This window comes from Hyperolius riggenbachi, chromosome 7 (genome assembly GCF_040937935.1).
Source record: "Hyperolius riggenbachi isolate aHypRig1 chromosome 7, aHypRig1.pri, whole genome shotgun sequence".
NCBI classification, from domain to species: domain Eukaryota; kingdom Metazoa; phylum Chordata; class Amphibia; order Anura; family Hyperoliidae; genus Hyperolius; species Hyperolius riggenbachi.
The window spans coordinates 312109969-312135591 of NC_090652.1; the positions used below are offsets into that span (position 1 = coordinate 312109969).

At 45.0% G+C, this 25623-nt stretch overlaps 2 protein-coding genes across 2 annotated transcripts; one reads left to right on the top strand and one right to left on the bottom strand.

Moving 5' to 3' along the window:
* Window positions 1-1553: 1553 nt before the first annotated feature.
* TMEM177 (transmembrane protein 177) lies at window positions 1554-4726 on the top strand. The gene is made up of 2 exons (XM_068247124.1): window positions 1554-1594; window positions 3718-4726. The coding sequence occupies exon 2, from the start codon at window positions 3728-3730 to the stop codon at window positions 4685-4687; it is 960 nt and encodes a 319-aa protein (XP_068103225.1). The 5' UTR covers window positions 1554-1594; window positions 3718-3727; the 3' UTR covers window positions 4688-4726.
* A 7514-nt stretch (window positions 4727-12240) lies between these two features.
* LOC137526217 (fibrinogen-like protein 1-like protein) lies at window positions 12241-24408 on the bottom strand. The gene is made up of 3 exons (XM_068247433.1): window positions 24268-24408; window positions 17535-17718; window positions 12241-13333 (listed from the first exon to the last, which is right to left on the bottom strand). The coding sequence occupies exons 1-3, from the start codon at window positions 24406-24408 to the stop codon at window positions 12684-12686; spliced, it is 975 nt and encodes a 324-aa protein (XP_068103534.1). The 3' UTR covers window positions 12241-12683.
* Between the last annotated feature and the right edge of the window lie 1215 nt (window positions 24409-25623).

The window sequence follows — 25623 nt, forward strand, 5'->3', positions numbered from 1 at the left end:
TCCCAATATATATATATATATATATATATATATATATATATATATATATATATATATATATATCTCAAACCTGTAACAAAAAAAAAACTCTTCTGGGAGATACTTACCTCGGGAAGCCTCTGGATCCTAATGAGGTTCCGTCCCGGCGATCCAGCACTGCAGTTTTTCATGTGATCGTTGTTATGTACAGCAAAATTGCGATTCTTTGGAATAAGGGGCGGGGTTTAGCATCGTACAAGTAAATCACAAACTACCGTGCTTGCTGTGCGAGTTTTGTGCTCTCACATAGACTGCAGCCTAAATGCAAATGCAGAAAAACTTCAGCAGGAAATTGCAATTAGGTAAGAATCGCATTGCGCCCCGTTCACTGCAATGGGAAAGGGACATGGCACTTACAGTAATAATAAACGTTTTAATAGCCTTCCGAAGCTACTTCCGAGTTGGAGAGCAGTGCGCAGGCGCAGACCGCTCCCGAGCCACAGGTGCGTGATCAAGGACAACACATGCGCATTGCTCACCGCCCTTTCTGACCCAGAAGAAGGTTCGGGGGGGGGGGGGGGGGGCTATTAAAACAAGATAAAAATTGAGGGGGGTGGAAGAGAAAGTGGGGCGCATGAGAAGAGCATCCTTAACATGCCTGTCTGCATTTTCCCAGCGCTAAGGTATCCTTTAATTTTCCCTCGGAGGTGGATAAAAATAAAAAAATATATATACATAGCTTTTGCCTCCTCCAGGCTGCTTGATCCCTTGCCGTCTTCCCTGGCTGCCTGGATCCTCCACTAGGCGGCCCGGTAGGGCTACACGTCGAACTAACCTACATCCCATAGACTTTTACTATCCCTTGCCCTCCCCCAACCCTAACCCTCCTGGTATACGTTTGATAGTGGATGTAGGCAAATTCGACGGGTAGGTTATCACGTCGGAACACCCCGGCTTAAGGGGCTCCGGGGCCCTACCCGAATACCCCCATTTTTCTTATGAAATCTTTATGATACGTGTGACTAGGGGCGTGACGGGGGTGTGATCAGGGGCGTGGCACAAGTGTCCTTCTTTCTCATGTCAAAAAGTTGGGAGGTATGCAAATAGCATGCAAGTTGCAACAGTGGCTGATGGAAGCCTCAGGTATGTATAATTTTTTTTATTGTTATACATCTCTGCTTTCGCTGAGATGCTATTTTTTCTAATTTGATGTTTATTGTAACTTGTATACAGGTTGAAATGACAGCCATCAGCTGCACTGCCTGACCTTTCTCATTGGCTTCATTCCAAGCTGCAATTTGCATGAACTTTGCAAGTAACCTGCACTGACTAGTCTCTTATCACCCATTATCTCTCTCAGCCATAAAGCCTGCTGCCCTCTACACCTTTCTGCCAGCAGAGGGTACTATGTATGTACAGCGCTGTAGGAATAGTCTGCAGGTTACTTACAATGGGGACAGTGACGTCACCGCTGAGCTCTGGGAGCATCACGTTCTACTTGCCCCGCCCACGTAGAACGCCGAGCTCTGCATTGGTCTGCAGCGTGACGGGACGCGAGCAGCGTGTGACGTCAGTGGAACGCAGCGCCCAGAAGAGACGTGCACGTGTGCTGGAGGTCAGAGCTGGGGGTGCTGCTGTGTATGGATGGATGATGGGGGGCCGGGGGGGAGGTCAGATCTGTCATGCTTCTGCCTGCCAGGCTCGCTCCATCTCTGGCTGATTGGGGGTGATTCCATTTATTGGCCAGAGTAAGCTTCCAGCTGATCAGCCTTCCTCAGACTCTGCTCCTGTAGGGAAGTGTCTGTTATAAGAAGCCAATAGCTGAGCAGCAACTCAGTCTGAGGAAGGCTGATCAGCTGAAAGCTTAAAGAAAACCTGTACTAAAAAAAGTTTCCCTGGGGGTACTCACCTCAGTAGGGGGGAGCCTCTGGACCCTATCGAGGCTTCCCCCGTCCTCCTGTGTCCCACGGCGGTCTCGCTGCAGCCCACAGAATGCACAGGCGACAATTGTCGGGCTGTGCAATATTTACCTTTTCTGGCTCACTGTTGCGGCTCTTCTGACGGAGATAGGCGAAAATAGCCGATCTCCGTCGGGTCCGCTCTACTGCGCATGTGCAGGAGACTTGCGTCTTGCGCAGTAGGGCGACCCGACGGAGATCGGCTATTTTCGCCTATCTCCGTGCAGAGAGCGGCTACAAGGAGGTAAATATTTACATCGCCGCCGATGCATGAGGCTAATATTAAAGGGCAACTGAAGTTAGACGAACATGGAGGCTGCTATATTTACTTTCTTAAACCATACCAGTTGCCTAGCAGCCCTGCTGAGCTATTTGGCTGCAGCCTGCAGGAATGTCTGCATCGCACCAGAACCAAGCATGCTGCTAATCTTGTCAGATCTGACAATAATATCAGAAACACCTGATCTGCTGCATGCTAGTTCAGGGTTTATGACTAAAAGTATTAGAGGCAGAGGATCAGCAGGACAGCCAGGCAACTGGTATTGCTTAAAAGGCAATAAATATGGCAGCCTCCATATCCCTTTCGCTTCAGTTGTCCTTTAAATATTAGATTTAGGGGCTTCCTCCATCCCCTAGAATTGTATGTGTCCCTCGCTGCGGCTCCGCTCTCTGCCCATCTCCCAGGGTCCTCTCTGCAGCGCATCGACTGTCGACCTGGTTAAGTCGGCGGCTTCTGTAAAGTATTGCGCCTGCGCAGAACACTCCTGGCTAGCATAGCTCTCAACTGTCCCTCTTTCCTCCTCATTTGTCCCTCTTTCTATGTAAATATATACATTTATCTACTAAAAAATGTGTTTGACTTTAAACTTTATTTCCATCCTTTAAATTGATATATTACTAATTGTAAAATGTTACTATGAAGGAAAATGAACCAGGATAGAGAGGACTAGTGTGGTTTCAATTATAAAACAACTTATTTATCTTATGAAATCATTATGGTATACGTGACTAAAGGCGTGGTGGGGGCGTGATCAGGGGTGTGGCAGGGGCGTGTCTTAAATGTCCCTTTTTCTCATCTCAAAAAGTTGAGAGGTATTCCGGCTAGGTCAGTGACTGCGGAGGGGCCTCAGGAATACTGGCGGAGCTGTGGCAAGGGACACATACACTTCTAGGGGCTGGAGGAAGCCCCAGGTAAGTAGATATGAATTTTAATAATTCTCCTCATGTATGCTTTAAAGGAAACCTAAACTGAGAAGGATATGGATTTTTCCTTTTAAAATAATACCAGTTGCCTGACTCTCCTGCTGATCCTGTGTCTCTAATACTTTTATCCACAGCCCCTCAACAAGCATGCAGATCAGGTGCTCTGACTGAAGTCAGACTGGATTAGCTGCATGCTTGTTTCAGGTGTGTGATTCAGCCACTACTGCAGCCAGAGTGATCAGCAGGATTGCCAGGCAACTGGTATTGTTTAAAAGGAAACATCCACTTCCCTCTCAGTTAAGGTTCCCTTTAAGGTGGACGGTGGTAACGGTGTGCGATAATCGCGAATAACGGGAACCCCCGGCTGCTGACTCACCTAATGTACGTGCAACCCCACCCCCTGGTGTCCCTGCATTAATAGACTCCTCTTTCGGATTCACACCCCATGTTGTTGCTGGCACATTGCACGCGGGTTGCGTGTGTGACGTCTCATTTTTTTGTTTTGAATTGTTTGAAGAGGAATTGCCTTAGTGTTCTGTCTCTGTGGTTGACGTGCATTATCCTTCCCTTCTTCCAGGTTTGGCGTCATGGCGCTTGTGGCCTTCCTGAAGCTCTGCGGCTTCACACAAAAGCACAGAGGGAAAGTGATCGCCATCTCCTCTCTCGGTTTATTCGCTGCCAATGTGTCCTATCATGTCATTCCGGAACAGACCTTCAGAAAGGTCTACCAGGCCTGGCCCAAAGGGAGTCCAGCCAAACTCTCAGAGAAGCTTCACACGCTCTTCCAGGAGGTTCTAGCGGACATTCGTTGCAGGTCGCCTGCCGGATACACTCCTTTCTCAGCGTACGGATTCTCCCCGGTCAGCGCAGGCCTCCCGTGGCTTCCTGAGGGATGCTTGATTGGCATTCCAGCTAACTTCAACACCGAAGGCATGGATGGGGCAGGAATTGTGGACCGCAAGCTGGTTATCAGCGGGGAGGAAGTAGACTGGACCAGCCAGGTTGGGAAGAAGTTGAGGGAGTCGTTGATGTTGTCTTTGGACGCTCAGAAGTTCTCTTTGGCTCGTGAAGCTGTTTACGCACAGACAAACGGTCCCGTTATTGAGGCGTCTGTAGCCCCTCTCTGCTTCACTGGGGTCTGCCTGTCCAGCGTGGGCCTCAAGCAGCTCTTAGGGTTGTACACCGGGCCCATGCTGTTGAGGTTGATCTTCAATTTGTTTGCGGTTTCCATTGGCTTTACCGGATATTTATTGTGCTCCGATGAGGTCCGTCTGTGGCTGGATTACAGATCTGACCGCAAAGTAGCCGCTTTGTCCAGATCCTACGCCCAGGGAGGCCTGGAGTTCTACGAGAAGACGTTGGAGCGCAACAAGATCCTGCGGGGGCTTATGGGCAAACAGGGGGAGAAGATGTACGCTCCCAGCGGGAATCTGTTCCCCAAACATGGACTGCGGGTAAAGCACGCCCCATATACCTGCCGCAGGGACCGCATACGTCAGGCGCTAGACATTCATGACAGGGGCCATATGTTCTGCTGTGTTATATAAATATTTGTTGTTCTTTTATCTATTAAAAGATGAATATCATTTTTGAGGGGGTTTTAAGAATTTTTTTTTAAAGGCTATGTTCGCAGTGGGAGTTTATTTTCCTGTAAAAGCAGGAATGGAACAGTAAAGCTAAGCCGCATGTCATCTGCATGTTGCATACAGTGAAGCATACAGTCAATGAAAAATATACTTCACAGTCACTGTTGACACATGCGTTTTGTGGTAATGGGATGCTGCGCGCCGTTAGACTGCACCGGTCACACTGTGATCATTGCATTGTAGCCTTCCGCAGTATAATGCGGCCATTACGTAGCACACAATGCACCACTGAATGTAGCCTAAAGCCCAATTCTGGTAAATTGTATCGGAGTTTTGGATAGTGTGCATAGTTTATTGCTATTTGTGTCACGTTTGTGGCCATTTGTCCTCCCTTCTAGAAATGCTTAATAAGACATTAAGGAAATGCAATATAAATTATATGCAGCTTATAAATGAGCCAATTGAAAACTGTAGCAGACGCGTCTGGTTGGCCCGAGTCCAAGCTGCGTATAATTTGCATAAAAGGCGGAGTCAGAAGCATCTCATTTATCATCTAATTTCTGGACCGTGTGTCCTCTGTGCCTTTTATATGACACCTGGAGAGTGAAATGGGGGCTGCCATATTTATTTCCTTTTAAAAAATACCAGTTGCCTGACAGCCCTGCAGATGTCTGGCTGCAGTAGTGTCTGAATCGCACACCTGAAACAAGCATGCGGCTATTCCAGTCACACTTCAGTCAGACACGTGATCTGCTGCATGCTTGTAGGGGGGCTGTGGCTAAAAGTATTAGAGGTGGAGGATCTGCAGGACAGCCAGGCAATCTGTATTGTTTAATGCACACTGGACACGAGAGGGATGTGGAAGCTGACATATTTCCTTTTAAAAATGCAGATTGCCTGGCTGTCCTGCAGAGCCCTGGGGGGACCCGCGGCAGCAGCAGGACACAGAGACATGTCATTGTGCACAGAGCATGTCTCTGTGTCCTTTTAAGATTTCAAAATGCTGCCTCGGGTTCTCTTTAAAGGACAACTGAAGCGAGAGTAATATGGAGGCTGCCATATTTATTTCCTTTTAAGCAATACCGGTTGCCTGGCAGCCCTGCTGATCCTCTGCCTCTAATACATTTAGCCATAGCCCCTGAACAAGCATGCAGCAGATCAGGTGTTTCTGGCATTATTGTCAGATCCGACTGGATTAGCTGCATGCTTGTTTCTGGTGTTATTCAGACACTACTGCAGCCAAATAGACCAGCAGGGCTGCCAGGCAACTGGTATTGGTTAAAAGGAAATGAATATGGCAGCCTTCCTATCCCTCTCACTTCAGGTGTCATTTGAGCGGGTTGTACATGGTTCAACCAAAACAGTCCATTTATTTTCTTTTTTTTTTGCAAAAGAAAGGATCGATTGTGTAAAAAAATCAAATGTAATTTTTTTGTCCCATTGGGAAAAATTGATCAAATCTCTCTAATTTCAGTGGTTGATCTAAAGAAATAATTGTACGGTATATGAAAACACCAGTATCAAAAGATACAATATAATAGAGCAGTAGCGCACTGGTAGAAACAGAGCAGCCCAGGTGTACTCAAGGCCAGTCCTCAAGCCCCTAAAAAAGGAATCAAGCTAAAAACTAGTGCACCTGGCGCTCAATAAGTAAAATAGGATCAAAATGGCAGTCTCACAAATGTCTATTTCAAAGAGGCATATATTGCAGCAATAGTGCTTCTCCCCAACTGTAATGGGGTTAATCGTATAGTAAAACATCTAGGCACAGTACCTCTATTGGGTGTGTATAAAAATACCTCCGCAATATGGAAGACGTCTTCTCTAGTAGCATTCAGTCTATCCCGGGGTGGGAAAGGGTTCCTTAAAGAGAACCAGAGATGAAGCACCCTCTTGTATTTTACCTTATAAATCAGTGGGAACATGACAGTAAACACCTAATCTGCTCTTTGTGTCATTGTTCTCTGTTTAATCTGACTGTTATCACCTCTGATAAGAATCCCTGACTGAGCACTCAGTCTAGCTTTGCTACGGAAAGATTATAGCTGAGTCTGTCTTCTCTGGTGTCTTTTCAAGCCCAAGCCTGCCCCCTTGTGGCTCTGCTATAATGACTCAGCTATAATTATTCCCTGCAAAGCCAGACTGAATGCTCAGTCCGGGATTCTTATCACAGCTGATAACAGACACTTTTAGCAGTGAGGATGAAACAGAGAGCAGGGTAGGTGTTTTCTCTAATTTTCCCACTGATTTCTATGGTAAAATACATGAGGGTGCTTCGTCTCTGGTTCACTTTAAACACAGCAAGATTCAAGACTTGCGCGGAGACGCCAATTCCGTCTCCCTCCACATCCGCCTGCGTTCCAAGTGCTTACCAGGCATGTTGGCTATTTCCTAGGTAAGGGAACACAGAGGGGACAACCTAATTGTGCAGACTGCGCCAGAAGTTGGTTACCTGCGCGTATAGTCACACTTATGGACGGATTCTTGAATTTATTGCATATGATAAAACATTATCCCCATTATTGCGGAGGAACTTTCCACATGCAGAAGTGAGATGCAAGGTCATCTTGTGGCCAAATAGTAAAATTACATCTGGAAATAAAAATTTCCAGATAATGACATTATTTTACTTAAAATTACCCTCTTACCTCCCACACTCCCCGATAGGTACACATAATTTTGTTTGTAAAAAAAAATATATATATATATATATATATATATATATATATATATATATATATATATATATATATATATATATATATATATATATATATATATATATATATATATAAAATATGTAAGTCTCAGAACAGTATCATTTCAATGGTAGGTTTATTTTAACAGTGGCAGATAGCACATCAAAAGGAAAATCGTAAAAATAACCTTAAATAAAAGATAGCAACTGATTTGCACTTCATTGAGTGAAATACGTTTTTGAACCCCTACCAACCATTAAGAGTTCTGGCTCCCACAGAGTGGTTAGACACTTCTACTCAATTAGTCACCCTCATTAAGGACACCTGTCTTAACTAGTCACCTGTATAAAAGACACCTGTCCACAGAATCAATCAATCAAGCAGACTCCAAACTCTCCAACATGGGAAAGACCAAAGAGCTGTTCAAGGATGTCAGAGACAAAATTGTAGACCTGCACAAGGCTGGAATAGGCTACAAAACCATTAGCAAGAAGCTGGGAGAGAAGGTGACAACTGTTGGTGCGATTGTTCGAAAATGGAAGGAGCACAAACTGACCATCAATCGACCTCGCTCTGGGGCTCCACGCAAGATCTCACCTCGTGGGGTGTCAATGGTTCTGAGAAAGGTGAAAAAGCATCCTAGAACTACACGGGAGGAGTTAGTGAATGACCTCAAATTAGCAGGGACCACAGTCACCAAGAAAACCATTGGAAACACATTACACCGCAATGGATTAAAATCCTGCAGGGCTCGCAAGGTCCCCCTGCTCAAGAAGGCACATGTGCAGGCCCGTCTGAAGTTTGCCAATGAACACCTGAATGATTCTGTGAGTGACTGGGAGAAGGTGCTGTGGTCTGATGAGACCAAAATAGAGCTCTTTGGCATTAACTCAACTCGCTGTGTTTGGAGGAAGAAAAATGCTGCCTATGACCCCCAAAACACCGTCCCCATCGTCAAGCATGGGGGTGGAAACATTTTGCTTTGGGGGTGATTTTCTGCTAAGGGCACAGGACAACTTAATCGCATTAACGGGAAAATGGACGGAGCTATGTATCGTGAAATCCTGAACGACAACCTCCTTCCCTCTGCCAGGAAACTGAAAATGGGTCGTGGATGGGTGTTCCAGCACGACAATGACCCAAAACATACAGCAAAGGCAACAAAGGAGTGGCTCAAGAAGAAGCACATTAAGGTCATGGAGTGGCCTAGTCAGTCTCCGGATCTTAATCCAATAGAAAACCTATGGAGGGAGCTCAAGCTCAGAGTTGCACAGAGACAGCCTCGAAACCTTAGGGATTTAGAGATGATCTGCAAAGAGGAGTGGACCAACATTCCTCCTAAAATGTGTGCAAACTTGGTCATCAATTACAAGAAACGTTTGACCTCTGTGCTTGCAAACAAGGGTTTTTCCACTAAGTAGTAAGTCTTTTATTGTTAGAGGGTTCAAAAACTTATTTCACTCAATGAAATGCAAATCAGTTGCTATCTTTTAAGGTTATTTTTTCGATTTTCCTTTTGATGTGCTATCTGCCACTGTTAAAATAAACCTACCATTGAAATGATACTGTTCTGAGACTTTTCATTTCTTTGTCATTGGACAAACTTACAAAATCAGTGAGGGGTCAAATAATTATTTCCTCCACTGTGTATATGTGTATATGTATATATATATATATATATATATATGTATATATATATATATATATATATGTATATATATATATATATATATATTCTCTCTCTCTTTCTTTCTCTCTATCTATATCTCATAACTAGTTACCTTTTATACTATGTGTGTAGTAAGGTATATTACTGTTATTTTTTTACTTATGGGCTTGTAAATAGTGATGGACGCAAAACTGAAAAAAATGCACCTTTATTTTCAAATAAAATATCGGCGCCATACATTGTGATAGAGACATAATTTAAATGGTGTAATAGCCGGGACAAATGGGAAAATATAATACATAGGTTTTAATTATGGTAGCATGTATCATTTTAAAACTATAATGGCCGAAAACTGAGAAACAATGAATTTTTTCCATTTTTTTCTTAAAGGGAACCTAAACTGAGAAGGATATAGATTTTTCCCTTTTAAAATAATACCAGTTACCTGACTATCCTGCTGTTCCTGTGTCTCTAATACTTTCAGCTGCAGCCCCTGAACAAGCATGCAGATCAGGTGCTCTGACTGAAGTCAGACTGGATTAGCTGCATGCTTGTTTTACGTGTGTGATTCAGCCACTACTGCGGCCAAAGAGATCAGCAGGACTGCCAGGCAACTGGTATTGTTTAAAAGGAAACCTCTATATCCCTCTCAGTTTAGGTTCCCTTTAATCTTCCTGTTAAAATGGCTTTATAATAAAATAATTCTTAGCAAAATGTACCACACAAAGAAAGCCTAAATGGTGGCGGAAAAAACAAGATATAGATCGTGTCAGTGTGATAAGTAGTGATAAAGTTATTGGCAAACGAATGGGAGGTGAAAGTTGCTCGGATGCATAAGGTCAGAGGTGTCAACTCAAATACAAAGTGGGCTGAAGTTGTACTTTGGGAACTAGTGGCGGGGCCAACCTCAATGTCTAGTGGCCACCTTCTTCTCTTATAAAGTTCCCTGGTGTCTAGTGGTCCTCCCTCCCCTATACAGTTCCCTGGTGTCTAGTGGCCTCCCTCCCTCCCCTATACAGTTCCCTGGTGTCTAGTGCTTTCCCCCTACCTCCCCCATATGGCTTCCATGGTATTCTAGGGCTTCACCTCCAATATAGTTTCCCTGGTGGACTAGAGTGGGCCAAACATAATGCAAAGTGGGGAAACCACTTGTGGACCAAATTAAATGGCTCTGAGTGCCACATTTGGCCCGCGGGCCGGAGTTTGACATGTATGCATAAGGTGAAACAACACTGAAGGTTGAAGTGGCTAATTATTGAAAAGCTTCATCTTCCACCCTCCAGGCTAAAGTCAGAATACTCAGCACAGCTGCAAACGTCAGGAAAATCCCTGTCCTCGTTCTCTCTGGCTATTATACTAACATCTGCATGTGTCACAGAGTCACTTATTAACTTCTGTCTGATGAGGTAACCGATTCCCTGACAGCTGATGGTCATAAACATTTCAACACCAACGTATTTACCGCAAAGATTAAATCTATTAAAAAATGCCAGTAAATGTTTTATGGGGTTGGCGGGTGTGTTTAGCCGCTTTATATGGAAATGTTATAATTTCTTCTATGCCCGGGGCTGCAAATGCCGGGGTGGGGGCATCGGCAATATTGTCACACCAAGTCGTAAAAACGCACAATGGGGAGGATGAGGACAGTTTTGTGGTATCTGTGGGTTTTATGACATTGGTCATTATAGGAATAACACACAATTTAAAGTGTAATTTTGGTTAAATAAAGATGTATAGTTGGACATTTTACTCACAAAAATATTTGCAATGTGGTAACATCAGGCTAGGTTCACACCAGGACATTGTGTTCAGTAAAAACAGGATCACAATGGAGGGGAAAGGTCGCTATGTGCATTGCACGCGACGCATACAGTGAGCATATACAGTACAGGAAATGCAAGCCTCATTGCATCTGTACTGCATAGCACGTCTCGCGTTATGTGCACCGCTAGTGCGCCAATGTGAACATACTGTTACCATATAATTGTCAGACACACCACATTGCTCCAGAGTGACCGCAGCCATGACCTTTGAACAGACAGCAGATGAAAGTCGTTCAATAAAAACAAATGATCGGCTGATTATCGTTAACGAAAATGGAAGCCATTGACTGAAGAAGAAAACGACGGTTCTCGGTCACTTTGACCAGATCATTTCAGCTGACAATTATTCATAATCAAGAGTGTGTATAGGAATTGGTAGATCATGAATGAGGCCTACACGAAGTGCTGCTGCGTGAAAAGAAGAAGCGCCGTTTCCGTCTGCACACAAGGCTGGGCCTCCCATGATGCAGCCTGAGGCACCGGCTTCAGGCCACGCCAATCTGGCAGCGCCAGTAAGGACCGGGGTGCCTGGCAGAAGTGGGGAGGGGGACCGACTTTCCTCCCTCCCTCCCTGTTTATGTGCCCCCCTTCTGTCCCATGCGGTTTGTAAATGACAGATGAGGCACCTATACCAGGCTATTTATACTGGGGGCACCTATACCTGGCTTCCTATACTGGGAGCACCTATGCCTGGCTTCCTATACTGGGAGCACATATGCCTGGCTACCTATACTGGGGGCATCTATACCTTGCTACCTATACTGGCAGTATCTATATCTGGCTACCTATACTGGGGGAACCTATACCTGGCTACCTATACTGGGGGCACCTATACCTGGCTAACTTTATTGGGGGCACCTATACCTGGCTAACTTTATTGGGGGCACCTACAACTGGCTAGATTTACTGGGTGCATTTATACTTGGGGCACCTAGTCTTAGCTATTTATCCTGGGGGCAGCTATACCTGGCTAGCTATACTGGGGCATCTATACCAGGCTTCCTATACTGCGGGTACCTATACCTGAATTCCTATACTGGAGGTACCTATACCAAGCTACCTACCTTGTTTCGCAAACTGGGGGGAGGGGGGGCACATCCTTTGCCCCCCCCCTGTGGTCACGTGATACCCTCTGCGGAGGTGACTTCCTGTCCAGCAAATAGGGGGTCGTCTCCGTAGAGAGGCCTTCCTGTCCAAAAGAAAGGGGTCACCTCCACAGGAATTCACTTCCTGTCCAGTAGATCGTGGCCTCCTGCACAGGAAGTGAAGTAAGTAGAAGCAGTAGAGTGTTGTACCATGTTAGCCAACAGTAAAAGCAAGAAGTTTTGAATCATAATCATACCATTTATTGGCTAACTTAGAGATAGCTAAAAAGTAAGCTTTCGGCTAATAAGCCTTTATTGGACTTGGTTCCTCCATATACAGGAAGTGTAAAGACAGTAATTCAGCTTGGCAGTAGGGTTGGGCAGCCCTGGATACCTTGGTGTGCGATCCCTGCATTGAATGAGTATGAATGTATTCGGCATGCACTAGTCTGGCCTTTTCCTTCCTTTACGAACACCTTCATTGAACTGGTACATGCATGGCCAGTACTCATGTGTGCACAGGACAGACACGCTCATCCACGGCATCGCTCGCACACCGAGTAGATAGGCAGAGAGGGACCAAGCGCTGGAAGGGTGGAGCTTAGGTTAGTATCTAATTTTTTTCTCGATTTACTTTAGTATTGCTTTATTATATCGAGTTTGGGCCCATGGGCTGGCACTCTACGCCCGGTTACAGTACATATGGACGGGACTGATGAGGATCAAGGAGTTCCGGCAGTTGTGGTCACACAGCGTATTCCAGTGGAGGCCGTTGTTCTTGTTGAGTTGAGCATCGTAGCAGGAGTCGTACCACCAGCCCCCTCCATTCTTGTCGGCACAGTTATTGTTGTACTGCCGATCGTTGTCTTTATCAAACGTAGAGAACCTCATGTTGTCGTGCAGATTTTTGAGGTCGGCAGAGGCCATGGAATCACCGGCGTCGCCCTTGTATGTCCCCAGCCTCATCCGGTACTGGTCAGTAGCGTTGTTGAGAAAGAAGCTGTCGTAGTCAGAGTGCTTGGTGGTATTTTTGGCATCTACGAGAAGGAAGCGGACTTGATTCCACTTCTGATTGGTTAAGAGGTGGATGTACTTGTTCCCGAGGTAGTGGTCCTGCTCGATGTTTCCGAAGCCGAATTCATAGGCTGTCCACGTCTCGCTCCAGGTGATCTCTGAGTTGTACGAGTTCCTCTGGATGACTGTCCATCCCCCGCAGTCGTACATTAAACACTGAACCACCAGATAGGGGGAGCCGTCCGGCCGGATCACGTAGTTACCACTTTCTTTGTGACCGAGTCGGTAGAGCTCGTCGCAATCTCTGGTGAAGAAGACTGAAAGAGACAAAACTGGTGTGAGGGATGCTAGAAGACACATCGAGGTTTATTTACAAAATTTTATCGAGGATGAATTAAAGCAAACCTGTTAGTTTAAAATGGAGAAAAATTAGATACTTACATCGGTAGAGGGAAACCACTGGATCCTCCACGTCTTTCTCCAGACCATCGTTTCCCGCCAGGACTCTCTGAAAGTTTCCAGCTGCTCTCCAGTATGTGAACAACCGCGGTGGGACAGCGCAGGACAGCTCATGTCTGAACAGAAGCAGGACTTTTACAAGTCCTTGTCGAAATGGGTGGGTGGGGGAATGGGTTTGATCACTGGACCGGTTTGGGCACTTTTTTCCTACAGGTACACTTTAAAACGTATTAAACAAGAAAACATGCCTGATATTTGGAGGCAAAAGATTGCAAGTGCTATTTGGGTCATAACCTAACTGTGTTTCTCCTAACTGCCGCTCATTTCCCATTCCCATGCACGCCTGCAGGATTTCTCAAGGACTGCCCCCACCCTCTGGAACTCCCTTCCACCACCCATCAGACTTGCCCCCTCCTTCAACACATGCAAGCAAGCCCTCAAAACACAACTCTTCAGGATGGCCTAACCACCCCCTACCACACAGTAATTCTCTACTGCAGTGATGGCTAACCTTGGCACTCCAGCTGTGACAAAACAACAAATCCCATCATGCCTCTGCCTCCCAGAGTTATGCTTAGAGCTATCAGAGTATTGCAATGCCTCGTGGGACTTGTAGTTCCACCACAGTTGGAGTGCCAAAATTAGCCATCACTGCTCTACTGAATACTTATTCTACAGCCCTACTGTCAGAATCCGCTCTGTTGGCCTTGATTCCCTGGACTGCTTTGTTTCCTATGCAGCTTGCATAGTTCAGTCCAGGGAAAAGAGGCCTTTCTGCAAGGCTGACTGATTTGCATCCACTTATCTTGCAAATCTGCTTGTCTGCTTCCTTTGAAGGGTCCTAGTATAAATGTCACTTCCTCCCAGAATTCCTTGCTCGACATAGTTTCTGATTAGGGAAACTTACCTTGGAGCCTCAGCCTCTGTTGTATCTTGTTGCGAATATTCTAGTGTAGTTAATTATTAGGGAGTGCATTTTGCACTTCCTATCGTGCAGTCAGGTTCTGTTTTATTTGTACTGTTTATTCCTGTTCTGTCTTGTCCTGTCCTTGCGATTGTACTGTCACCTGCGGTGGCTGACAGTGAATCATTTGGTCTCGCTCCTAGATCGCATTCGCCCTAGCGGTAGAGGCGGTGGATCTCTCTTGTCTGACTCTTGGAGTATAACCTTAGCTGCGTTTGCTATTGGTTGCTCCTTCAGTCTGTCTTGTCTAGCACGAACGCTTGCTGTTGTCTGGGGTAAGGCAACCGATTAGCAAGCGTTCGCGTTATTTGTCTGTCGTCATTTTCTGTGTTCATTTGTTAGTTAGGGTTGGTTCGTTTTGTCACTGTTGCACTTATCGTGCGGTGGCCATACCGTTAACGCGCTTGTCTCTGTTGCGCATATCGTGCGGGGACTGCGTTTAGCTAGTTCATTTGTTATTTTCCTAGGCGTTCAGATTGTGGTGATTTGCTGTGTCTTCCTTAGTCAGTTCACTCTCTGTCTTTGCTCAGTCTTGTGTTGCTGATAGCAATCGCCTCTCTTGCTATTAGCTTTCTCACTCTGGTCTGCTCTGATGTGATATGTCTACCGTCGCTGGGTGGCGACTAGATTGGTGGACATTCATGTTGTCTGTCTCTGTCTTTGCTTTCTTCTGAGTTGTTGCTTTGTTGCTCAGTTTGGCTTAACGGGCAATTTCAATCTGGCATCTGTGGTTGTACAGGGGACTTGTTCCTCTGTACTCCACAGTTCCATCTGCTGGTTGGAATTCTCCTCTGTTGTTCTATCTTGCTTAATCGTGCAATTTCAATCTGGCATCTGTGGCTGTGCAGAGGGTTTATTCCTCTGCACTCCACAGCTCCATCTGCTGGTTGGAATTCTCCTCTACAAATCTATACTGGGTACTTTGCTTCTGTGACTGTGGCGATTTCCTTCTGCTTCAGCGCACGTGGTGTGCGCTGACTGGAAATCGTCCGCAGATCATTACACCTACCTAGTTTGTCCATCTCCAATCCCCTTAGATTGTAAGCCTTTTGCAGCGTCCTACTTTCCCTAGTGTATTCCACTAGAGATGGCCCGAACCTCAGATTTTTGGTTCGCAAACCTACCGTGAAAGTTCGGTTTGCGTGAACTTTCGCGAACCGCAATAGACTTCAATGGAGAGGCGAACTTGTAAAATTAGAAAAAATTATGCTGGCCACAAAAATGATGGAAAACATCTTTCAAGGGGTCTAATACCTGGACGGACACATGGTTGAGTGGAATATACATCAAAAGTTCCAGAAAAAATCTGATTTTGATACAAAGCAGTGTTTTATGGTCAGACATCTCATTGAATGTTCAATTGCAGGCCTACACTGCTTTACAACATCAGGAAGTGTAATCCCTCGCTCCCTCCTCTCTCCCTCCTCTGTCTAGTCTTCCAGGGAATTGTAGTATTTCAAAAGCCAGCTTACATACATTGGCCGGGAATCGAACCCAGGTCTAGTGCTTGGTAGGCAGCTCTCCTCACCACTATACCACCACCAACACTACATGCTGAAGCCAGCCTAGCAGGCACCATTATGATATATCCAAGAGAAAAATGAGCTTGCTTAGGGATTTGTAGGATGTCAAAAGCCAACTCACATACATTGGCCAGGAATCGAACCCAGGTCTTCCCTGGAAGACAAGACCCTGGAGGAGGAGGAGGGAGAGAGGGAGCTGTTGTGGGGTGCAATATAAGGAATAACAATCAGCCAGGAGCAAGCTAACAAGAGCCTAACTAAGCTTTCCCTAGCAGAGTCTGTCGGCAGCTGTCCCTTAACTAATTACTGTAGGCAGACGAGTGAGTAAAACGACTGGAGAACCTTGCCTTTTATAAGGGGGGTGGGGCTGCAGGAGTGAATGTAGTCTGATTGGCGACAATGTCCTGCTGACTGTGCTGTAGAGGGTCAAAGTTGACCGTAATGGAGCATTATGGGGCTAATCGAACTTCCGTAAAAGTTCGCCTTCGCTTCCGTAAAAGTTCGCCTTCGCTGGCGAACGCGAACCACCCAAAGTTCGCCTGGAACCGTTCGCGGGTGAACTGTTCGGGCCATCTCTTTATTCCACATGATCGTGTGCTCCTTTCCTATGACTACCTCGTACTTGTATTACCTAACCTCACGATGGCCCTGACATTGACACTGTTTTCACTGAAATCCCTCCCACAGTGTGATGTCAGGGCCATGGTCCTTCGGCAGAGAAAGTCAAGCCTGATTGGGTCTGTGTGCTAATGCACAGACGCAGATGGGCCATGCCTGCCTAGGAGCATGGACCCGCGTGGGTCCAAGAGCATGCTTTCAGAGGGTCCCATAGCTGGAACAGCCTAGTTGAGGAGGACAGAGGAAGCTCTATTAAGGTAAGTATCCATTTGGGGCACTTGTTTTCCTTTCAGGTCATACATGTCAAACTCCAGCCCATGTGCCAAATCTGGCCCTCAGAGCCATTAAATTTGGCCCTCAAGTGGTTTTGCCTCTTTACATTATGTTTGGCCCGCTCTAAACCACCAGGGAAGCTATATTGAAGGTGAATCCCTAGATCACCATGGAAGCCATATGGGGAAGGTAGAGGGAAGCCCTGAACACAAAGGAACTGTATAGGGGAGGGTGACGGCCTCAAGACACTGGGAAACTGTAAAGGGGAGGGCCACTAGACACCAGGGAACTGATGTGGGGGCACTAGACACCAGGGAACTGTATAGGGGTTGGAGGGGGCCATTAGACACCAGGGAACTGTATAGGGGTTGGAGGGGGTCATTAGACACCAGGGAACTTTATAAGGAAGGAAGATAGCCAGAAGACATTGGGATTGCCCCACAACTTGGTCCCAGTGTACAATTTCAGCCCACTTTGTATTTGAGTTTGCGCCCCATCTTCAGGTGCACTGTAAAGTTGAAGTATTGTAAACACCATCTGTTTTAAAAAGGCAAAATTGTGTTCAGCTTTTTTAGTAGGAGGGCTTTTCGGTCTTTTTTATTCCCAGTGGTTCTGCGTCACTATGAGCTCTCTGGGTACTCTGTAATCATTGGAGGGTGATATAAAAGTGGGTGGTCTCACCTTTCTTCTGACGTAGCTCATTATAGTTGAGGGCGGAAGTGATGTCATCGACCATTTTGATATTGGCTATTCCTAATGCCTTCGCATTGTCTGCGTCCTTCCCCTCCTCCGTGCTGGAAAACGCCGCCCCCAACAGGAGCAACCAGACAACTGCCCACATCCTTGGATCCCAAAATCGCCCAACCTGTGGGGAGCAAAAACAATATGAGTGTCTGGTTTCTGAAAAATACTGTTTGCTGGGCTGTTGTATCAGTTCTCTTTCTGAATCTTTGATCTGGTGATCTAAATAAATTCTGGCTGAATGCTTGTGCCAGGTGTGATATTTAACCACATCGGTCTATCTGTTGTTGCGTGGCCGCGCGCGCTCCCGCTGCCTTTCGCTGCCTTTCGCTGCCCCTGAGATCAATTAATGGGAATACAGATCCCATTCATTGATCTATGTCTCCCTAAGAAAAACCGACGTCTTTCTCTGGGAAGCCACGATTTTTCTATGTCACATGTCACCCCTTCTGTTCCTGCAAACGAGAGCTCTACATCTACATATTTTTTTTTTAAATATACACAATAAATTTCATTTAAAATCCCCTGTTTACTTCCTCACTCTGAAAAACCTCAAATAAATTTTTTAATTAAAAACCAAAAACCAAAAATTACAATAAAAAAAACAACAAATAGTTACCTAAGGGTCTGAACTTTTTTAATATGCAAGTCAAGAGGGTATATTACTATACTTTTTAAAATTATAAGCTTGTAAATAGTGATGGACGCAAATTGAAAAAATGCACCTTTATTTCCAAATAAAATATTGGCGCCATACATTAATTTAAATGGTGTAATAACCAGGCAAATAAAATACGTGGGTTTTAATTATGGTAGCATGTAGTATTTTAAAGCTATGATGACTGAGAAATAATGATTTTTTTCAATTTTTTTCTTAATTTTCCCGTTAAAATGCATTTAGAAAAAAAGAATTCTTAGCAAAATGTGCCACCCAAAGAAAGCCTAATTGTGATAAGTAGTGATAATGTTATTGGCTGAATGAATGGGAGGTGAACGTTGCTCGGATGCATACAGTGAAACGACACTGTAGGCTGAAGTGGTTAACACATTAGCAGCTTCAATAGAGTTATCTCGTCGAGATAAGTGTGCTGCTTTTCACCTCAGTCGGCAGAACTCATTTTGCTGTAAATTCTTTGGAATGCTTTGATCTCTCCCTTCTAACAGAAAATACAGAAACTAAAAACAGATGTTATTGTCTGACACTGCCCCCTAGTGACAAGTGGCCATAAATACATTTTACAGCTGTACTATTCAGTAGCAAGCAAATGTAACAAATAAGAAATAAAAAAACAAAAAAAAGTGATAAAATATTTTTGGCTTGGAGCGCATGCAAGCTTCTAAATAGGCTGCTAAAGGGTTAAACATTGCAAAATGTTAGCATGCATATTTTGCCTGTTTGTCCTGTACCTAAAATGGGCTTGGTTTGCAGTACAGACTCTCTATAATTTCTGCAAGCACTTAAAGGGATACTGTAGGGGGCTCGTAGGAAAATGAGTTGAAGTTACCCGGAGCTTCTAATGGCCCCCTGCAGACATCCTGTGCCCATGCAGCCACTCACTGATGCTCTGGCCCCGCCTCCAGTTCACTTCTGGAATTTCAGACTTTAAAGTCAGAAAACCACTGCACCTGCGTTGCCGTGTCCTTGCTTCCCCTGATATCACCACCATTAGCACACGGTGCAGGCATACCATACTGGGCCTGCGCAGTACGCTCCTGGTGCCATCAGCGGGAGTGAGGACACGGCAACGCCGGCGCAGTGGTTTTCTGACTTTAAAGTCAGAAATTCCAGAAGTGAGGCGGGGCCAGAGCATCAGTGAGCGGCTGCGCGGGCACAGGATGTCTGCATGGGACCATTAGAAGCTCCGGGTAAGTTCAACTCATTTTCCCCCAACCCCCCTACAGTATCCCTTTAAAGCAAACCTGCAAGGTTTGTAACCTAAAGATGGCCACCAACGATACAAATTGGTAAACGATGGTTTACAAGTGATTATTCGTATGATCCATTGCAAATTATCAATTTTCGGATCAATCCTGTCAATCTGATCGGATTGGTAAATTGACGATCGTTCATAGGAAGAATTGTTCATAAAAAATTGTTTGGCAAATTGTATCGTTAGAAGCCACCTTAAAGGATACCCGAAGTGACATGTGACATGATGAGATAGACATGGGTGTGTACAGTGCCTAGCACACAAATAACTATGCTGAGTTCCTTTTTTTCTTTCTCTGCCTGAAAGAGTTACATATCAGGTATGTAAGTGGCTGACTCAGTCCTGACTCAGACAGGAAGTGGCTACAGTGTGACACTCACTAATAAGAAATTCCTACTATAAAACACTTTCCTAGCAGAACATGGCTTCTGAGAGCAAGAAAGAGATAAAAAGGGAAATTTCTTATCAGCGAGGGTCACACTGTAGTCACTTCCTGTCTGAGTCAGGACTGAGTCAGCCACTTACATACCTGATATTTAACTCTTTCAGACAAAGAAAGAAAAAAAAGGAACACAGCCTAGTTATTTGTGTGCTAGGCACTGTATATACACGTCTATCTCATCATGTCACATGTCACCTCGGGTATCCTTAAACATTTTCAAAACTTACTTTGGGAGAGGGAAGCCTCTAAATCCTCTTGAGGCATGAAACACACTAGGCAGAAACGCTGGCGTTGCGGAAAACGCCGTGCAAGCGCACGCAATGCAAGTCAATGGCCCACATGAAAAAATGCATATATTTGTGTTCTGCAACGTGTGTTTTTAAAAACGCTGGTTTTGTTGCGTACTTTGCAAAAACACATCAAAAACACACATAATAAAAGTCAAAGGTGACGCAGAGGTAATGCGTTTTAGTGTGTCTTGTATGCATTTGAGAATGCGTTTTTATATGCTTTTTTTGACTTTCTGCTTCCTGTTGACGTCCTACTGATTTACATAAACGCCTTTAAAAAACGCATGCAAAACACATACAAAAGCATATGCAATTTATATATGCAAACTGCAAACGCAGTAAAACACACACAAAACGCATGTGCGGGAAAAACGCAAACGCACAGAAAAGGCATTAACAATGCACAAACGCATACGCAGTAAAACGCGACCAGCAGTGCCAAGTATGCACCCAGCCTGGAGCTTCCCCTGTCCTCCTCCCCATTCCAGTGCTCAGATCCCCGAAATGTGCAGGCGCACGGCCATACTGCACCTGCTGCGCCGTAGGACACACCCGCTTGGGCTTTGGCGGAACTTGATCAGGTTTGTACTGCTGCAAGATACTGCTGCAGATGGCTCACTCGTGCGCAGTAGCATGGATTTCATCAGGCTCAGCTTTTCCCGCCAAATCCCGAGCAGGTCTGTGCGACTGCGCATGCGCAAGCCATTGACAAAGCTTGACGGTGGTTTTTCATGGGATGCGGTGTGGGAAGGGTACGGTGGAGGGGGACGAAGGGATGGATCTGGACTAGCAATTCAGGTTAGTACCCATTTGGGGTACAAGGTACCCTTGTAGGCTATGCTCACAGTCCTGCGATGTGGTGTAACTGCCGCATTGTTACGTGGCTTTCCTGCAATGCACACCTATGTGAGGTTTACAGCACGGCGGTTGTGTTGCGGTTTAATGAGGTGCGCCATCCTGATGCACTGCGTGCATAACTGTGGCAGTAAAGCATACTTTTCATTGACAGTATGCTTCACTGTATGCAACGCACGGATAACATGGCAGTGCTGGTGGGATTTTCCATTGTTTCTATGCAAATTCGCATGCGAATTAGCATGAAAATTCGCATACCCAAACCGCATGCAAATTTCTTATTAAATACATTGTATGCGAATCGTATAGCGGTATGCGAATTCTGATGGCTCTGCCATGCAAATTTTTTCTGCACAGAAAAACGCAAAGGAAGCCTGACAAGTGGAAACAGTCCCATCCACTTGTATTGCTATGCGAATTCGCATGCGAAAAACGCATGCGAATTTGTGATAGTGGAAATGGGCCCTCACACACACACACGTTTATTTTGCTGCAAACCAGCCCAGTAATGACACTGAAGGAGCAGGGGAGCAATGTGTGGCTGTGTGCCCTGATTTCTCCTTTCCTTGTGTGTGGAAGAATGTTGATTCCCCTGAAACGTTTGCTCTGTTTCCAACTATCATTGTCACCATTCTGATTTGCAATCTTTTAAGGCCCGTTTCCACTAGAGCGAATCTGCATGCGTTTCCTGCATGCGTTTCCTGCATGCAGATTCGCACAGACAATACAAGTGGGTGGGACTGTTTCCACTTGTCAGAATTTCTGAGCGGTTTTCTGTGCAGAAAAAATCTGCACGAAGACCCCGCAGAATTCGCATACAATGTATTTAATAGGAATTTCGCATGCGGTTTTAGTATGCAAATTTGCATACGATTTCGCATGAAAGCAATGTAAAAAGCACACAGGCACTGACATGGTTAAATTTGCATCTACACTAACCTATGCGAAATCACGCTAAAATTCGTATGCGATTTCGCTCCCGCATGCGAATTCGTCAGCGGAGGAACCGCGGTGATTCCGCACCGCACAAGTGGAAATGGGCCATTAGACAATAAGACAACATACTGTGTACAGCGCTGCGGAAGATGTTGGTGCTATATAAATACTAAACAATAATAACTAAAATGGTTGATTTCCCATTTCATGTTTCAATAGAAATGATTCATTGCATAAAAGAATTGGATGATCAAATCTCCTGAATTTCCAACGTTTCCAACGATCGATTTTTAGAACATATCCAAAAAAAAAAAAAAATACACTCAAACCAGAAAACTGATTTAAATGAAAAGATGTATACAAATAATTGCTTAAAAACAAGAAGAGAATCGAGAGCCCAATATGGTGCAGTATTGTCAGGTAAAATGAAAAGTTCAATACAATTTTATGTGTATATACTCAGAAACACGGGTTACCAATAGGCAACCACTTTAAATGCAGGTGGGGAGCATTAGGACCTGACCCCACTCAGGTTAAGAAGTCGCTCTCTGTAGATAGTAGATGGGGATGCACCCCTCCACCCAGGGTGGACTAGAAGATCAGCAAAAGCTTGGTATACAGAGGCGCCAAAGTAGAGTAAAACGTTTTAAAAAACGTTTAAAAGTAGAGGGGGATGTTAAGGTGGACTTACCTCCCTCTTACAAAAAAGAAAACTCACTCGAGTCTCGATAAAACAGAATTGACAAATAATTTATTCAACTCCACAAATGCAACGCGTTTCGCGGGCGTGACCCCGCTTCCTCAGGCAAAAATGGGAGCACAACTCAGTGGGTCAAGAGGCGCTCAAACTTACTGCTTGACCCACTGAGTTGTGCTCCCATTTTTGCCTGAGGAAGCGGGGTCACGCCCGCGAAACGCGTTGCATTTGTGGAGTTGAATAAATTATTTGTCAATTCTGTTTTATCGAGACTCGAGTGAGTTTTCTTTTTTGTAAGAGGGAGGTAAGTCCACCCTAACATCCCCCTCTACTTTTAAACGGTTTTTAAAACGTTTTACTCTATTTTGGCGCCTCTGTATACCAAGCTTTTGCGTATATAAATAATTGTATGGTGTATGGCCACTAACAATACAATCTTGATTGTACAATCTCACCATTTCTATATTATATGAGGGACTGCCTAAAATATCCTTTCAAAAATATATTTAATCAGTTTTACCCTTCCACAGCATAGATTTGGTAAAGTAAGTTATCCATTAACGATCCAATTTTTCCTAGAACAATCAACCGGCTGATCCTTGCAATCCATTGGAAACAATATTTCAGCTCACCAATGGAGGGTGGTATGATTACCAATCTGATCAGAGTAAAAGAATCATTCGGATTGATGGAATGATTGATAGACCAATCGTTTGTCGTCGAATTGGCACCATTAACAGCACCCAATCTGATTGATCAGGAGATTGATTGCACCATTAATGGGTACCTTGAAGTGGACCTGAACTCAGAAGTACCTCTCAGCACTAAAAGATAAGCAGCAGCATAATAACCTTAGAGGCTTCCCCCACTCGAGGTGAGTACCCCCCAGGGGAGGTTTTTTTAGTTACAGGTTTTCTTTAAAGAGAACAATTTCTTTGTTACAGCCGATACAAATCCTGCAATAAATCTGCCGTGTCTACTTCCTGCTTTCATGGAATTAGACATAGGGTTAACATCCTGTGTTTAGAAATTAGCTCCTCTGTCAAGGCAGCAGAGATTCCTGAGCTGAGATCAAATTATAGTTGTGATTAGACACAGATGAGGGGGAACTAGACAGGCTAAACTCTCTAAATACACACAGGGTGCAGTTCTCTGTGTTTTTGACCTGTGTGAAGCCCAATCTACACGATACGATTCTTTGTGCAATTCGATTACGATTCTATTTACGATACGATTAAATCCGACATGTCCGATCGGGATTCGATTCAATTCGATTTGCCATTGCAAAACAATGGCAAATTGAATCAAATTGAATTGAATCGAAACCCGATCGGACATGTCGGATTTAATCGTATCGTAAATAGAATCGTAATCGAATCGCACAAAGAATCGTATCGTGTAGAGTTCTGAATCAGGTCCACTTTAAGATTGTACAACAAAGATTGGATCATTAGTGGGCATCTTTCGTATTAAACAGCTGCTCCTTCTACCCTCCAGGCTGAAGTCTGAATCCTATACTCACCTCAGAACTCCAACCGTGAGAGAAATCCTCGTTTTTGCTCCATTCGGCTTTTATACTAACGTCTACATTTGTCACAGAGTCATTTATTAACTCCTGACCGACCAGGAAGCGGATTCGCCGACAGCTGATCATTACAAACATTTCAACACCGACATATTAACCGTGAAGAATAAATATATTAAAAAAATGCCGGTACATTTTTTAATAGTGTTGGCGTGTCCTGTGTTGGCGGGGCGTGTTTACCCGCTTTATATGGAAATGTTATGACTTCCTGGATGCCCGGGGCCGCAGATGCCGGGGTGGGGGCATCGGCAATATTGTCACACTAACTCTTAAAAACTTACAATGGGGAGGATGAGGACAGTTTTGTGGTAACTGCGGGTTTTATGACATTGGCCTAACATATAGTTTAAAGTGTAATTTTGCATAAATAAATAATAAAAAGGTGGTGATGGATTTATATGGGGACATTTTATACATGAAAATATTTGTAGCGTGGCGACCTCAGACAGGATCGCACCAGGACGTTGCGTAACTTTGTAAAAATAATCACAACAAATGGGAAAGGATGCTTCATGCATTGCACAGTAACGCACACAGTGAGCATATACAGTACATGGAGGGTCGGATTTCTACTATTTATCGCCCAAGGCCCGCTATATCCAGCTGCCCCCAGACCTGCAGCATCCTAAATTCCTTCCCTTAAGCTGGCCATACACTGGCCCGATTTGCCGCCGATTCGACAGCAGATTCGATCACTGGGATCGAATCTGCTGCCAATCGTTTGTGCTAAATGCACCCTCCGATCCGATTTCCTCCCGAAAATGGATAGGTCCGTCGATTGCGCCGTGCGGGTTACTTCCGTCGATCGCCCGCGGGTAGGGAGCGCGTCGCTAGCCGACATTACCTGACGCTGGCTACCGGGCATCTTCTCCGCGTCTTCTCCGCGCTTCTCTCTTGCTTCCATCCCAGCGTACATTAACTTCCTGTGTCACTGCAGTGACCAGGAAGTTCAAATAGAGGGCGCTCTATTTGAACTTCCTGGTCACGGAGTGACACAGTGTACGCTGGGATGCGGTGCAGGGTGCAGCGCGGAGAAGAGGACCCGGAGCCGGCTTCAGGTAATGTATGCAGGGGGGGGGGGCAGGCGGCAGCGGCGGCTCCACAGATTGTGATCGGTTTCAGGCTGAAATTGATTCACAATCTGTTTGCAGTAAAGGCAGCCATACGATCCCTCTCTGATCAGATTCGATCAGATAGGGATCTGTCAGCTGGTTGCTCTAATGGCAAATCGACCAGTGTATGGCCACCTTAACACAGCAGAGATTAGAGTGTAAACTCCTCTGAGGACAGTTA

Coding starts and splice junctions, on each gene's coding strand:
- TMEM177 (XM_068247124.1), top strand. CDS start 3,728: ATGGCGCTTGTGGCCTTCCTGAAGCTCTGCGGCTTCACACAAAAGCAC.
- LOC137526217 (XM_068247433.1), bottom strand. CDS start 24,408: ATGTTTGTAATGATCAGCTGTCGGCGAATCCGCTTCCTGGTCGGTCAG. Junction 17,719..24,267: donor CTCACGGTTGGAGTTCTGAG/GTGAGTATAGGA, acceptor TGCTCCCCACAG/GTTGGGCGATTTTGGGATCC. Junction 13,334..17,534: donor TGAGCTACGTCAGAAGAAAG/GTGAGACCACCC, acceptor TGTCTCTTTCAG/TCTTCTTCACCAGAGATTGC.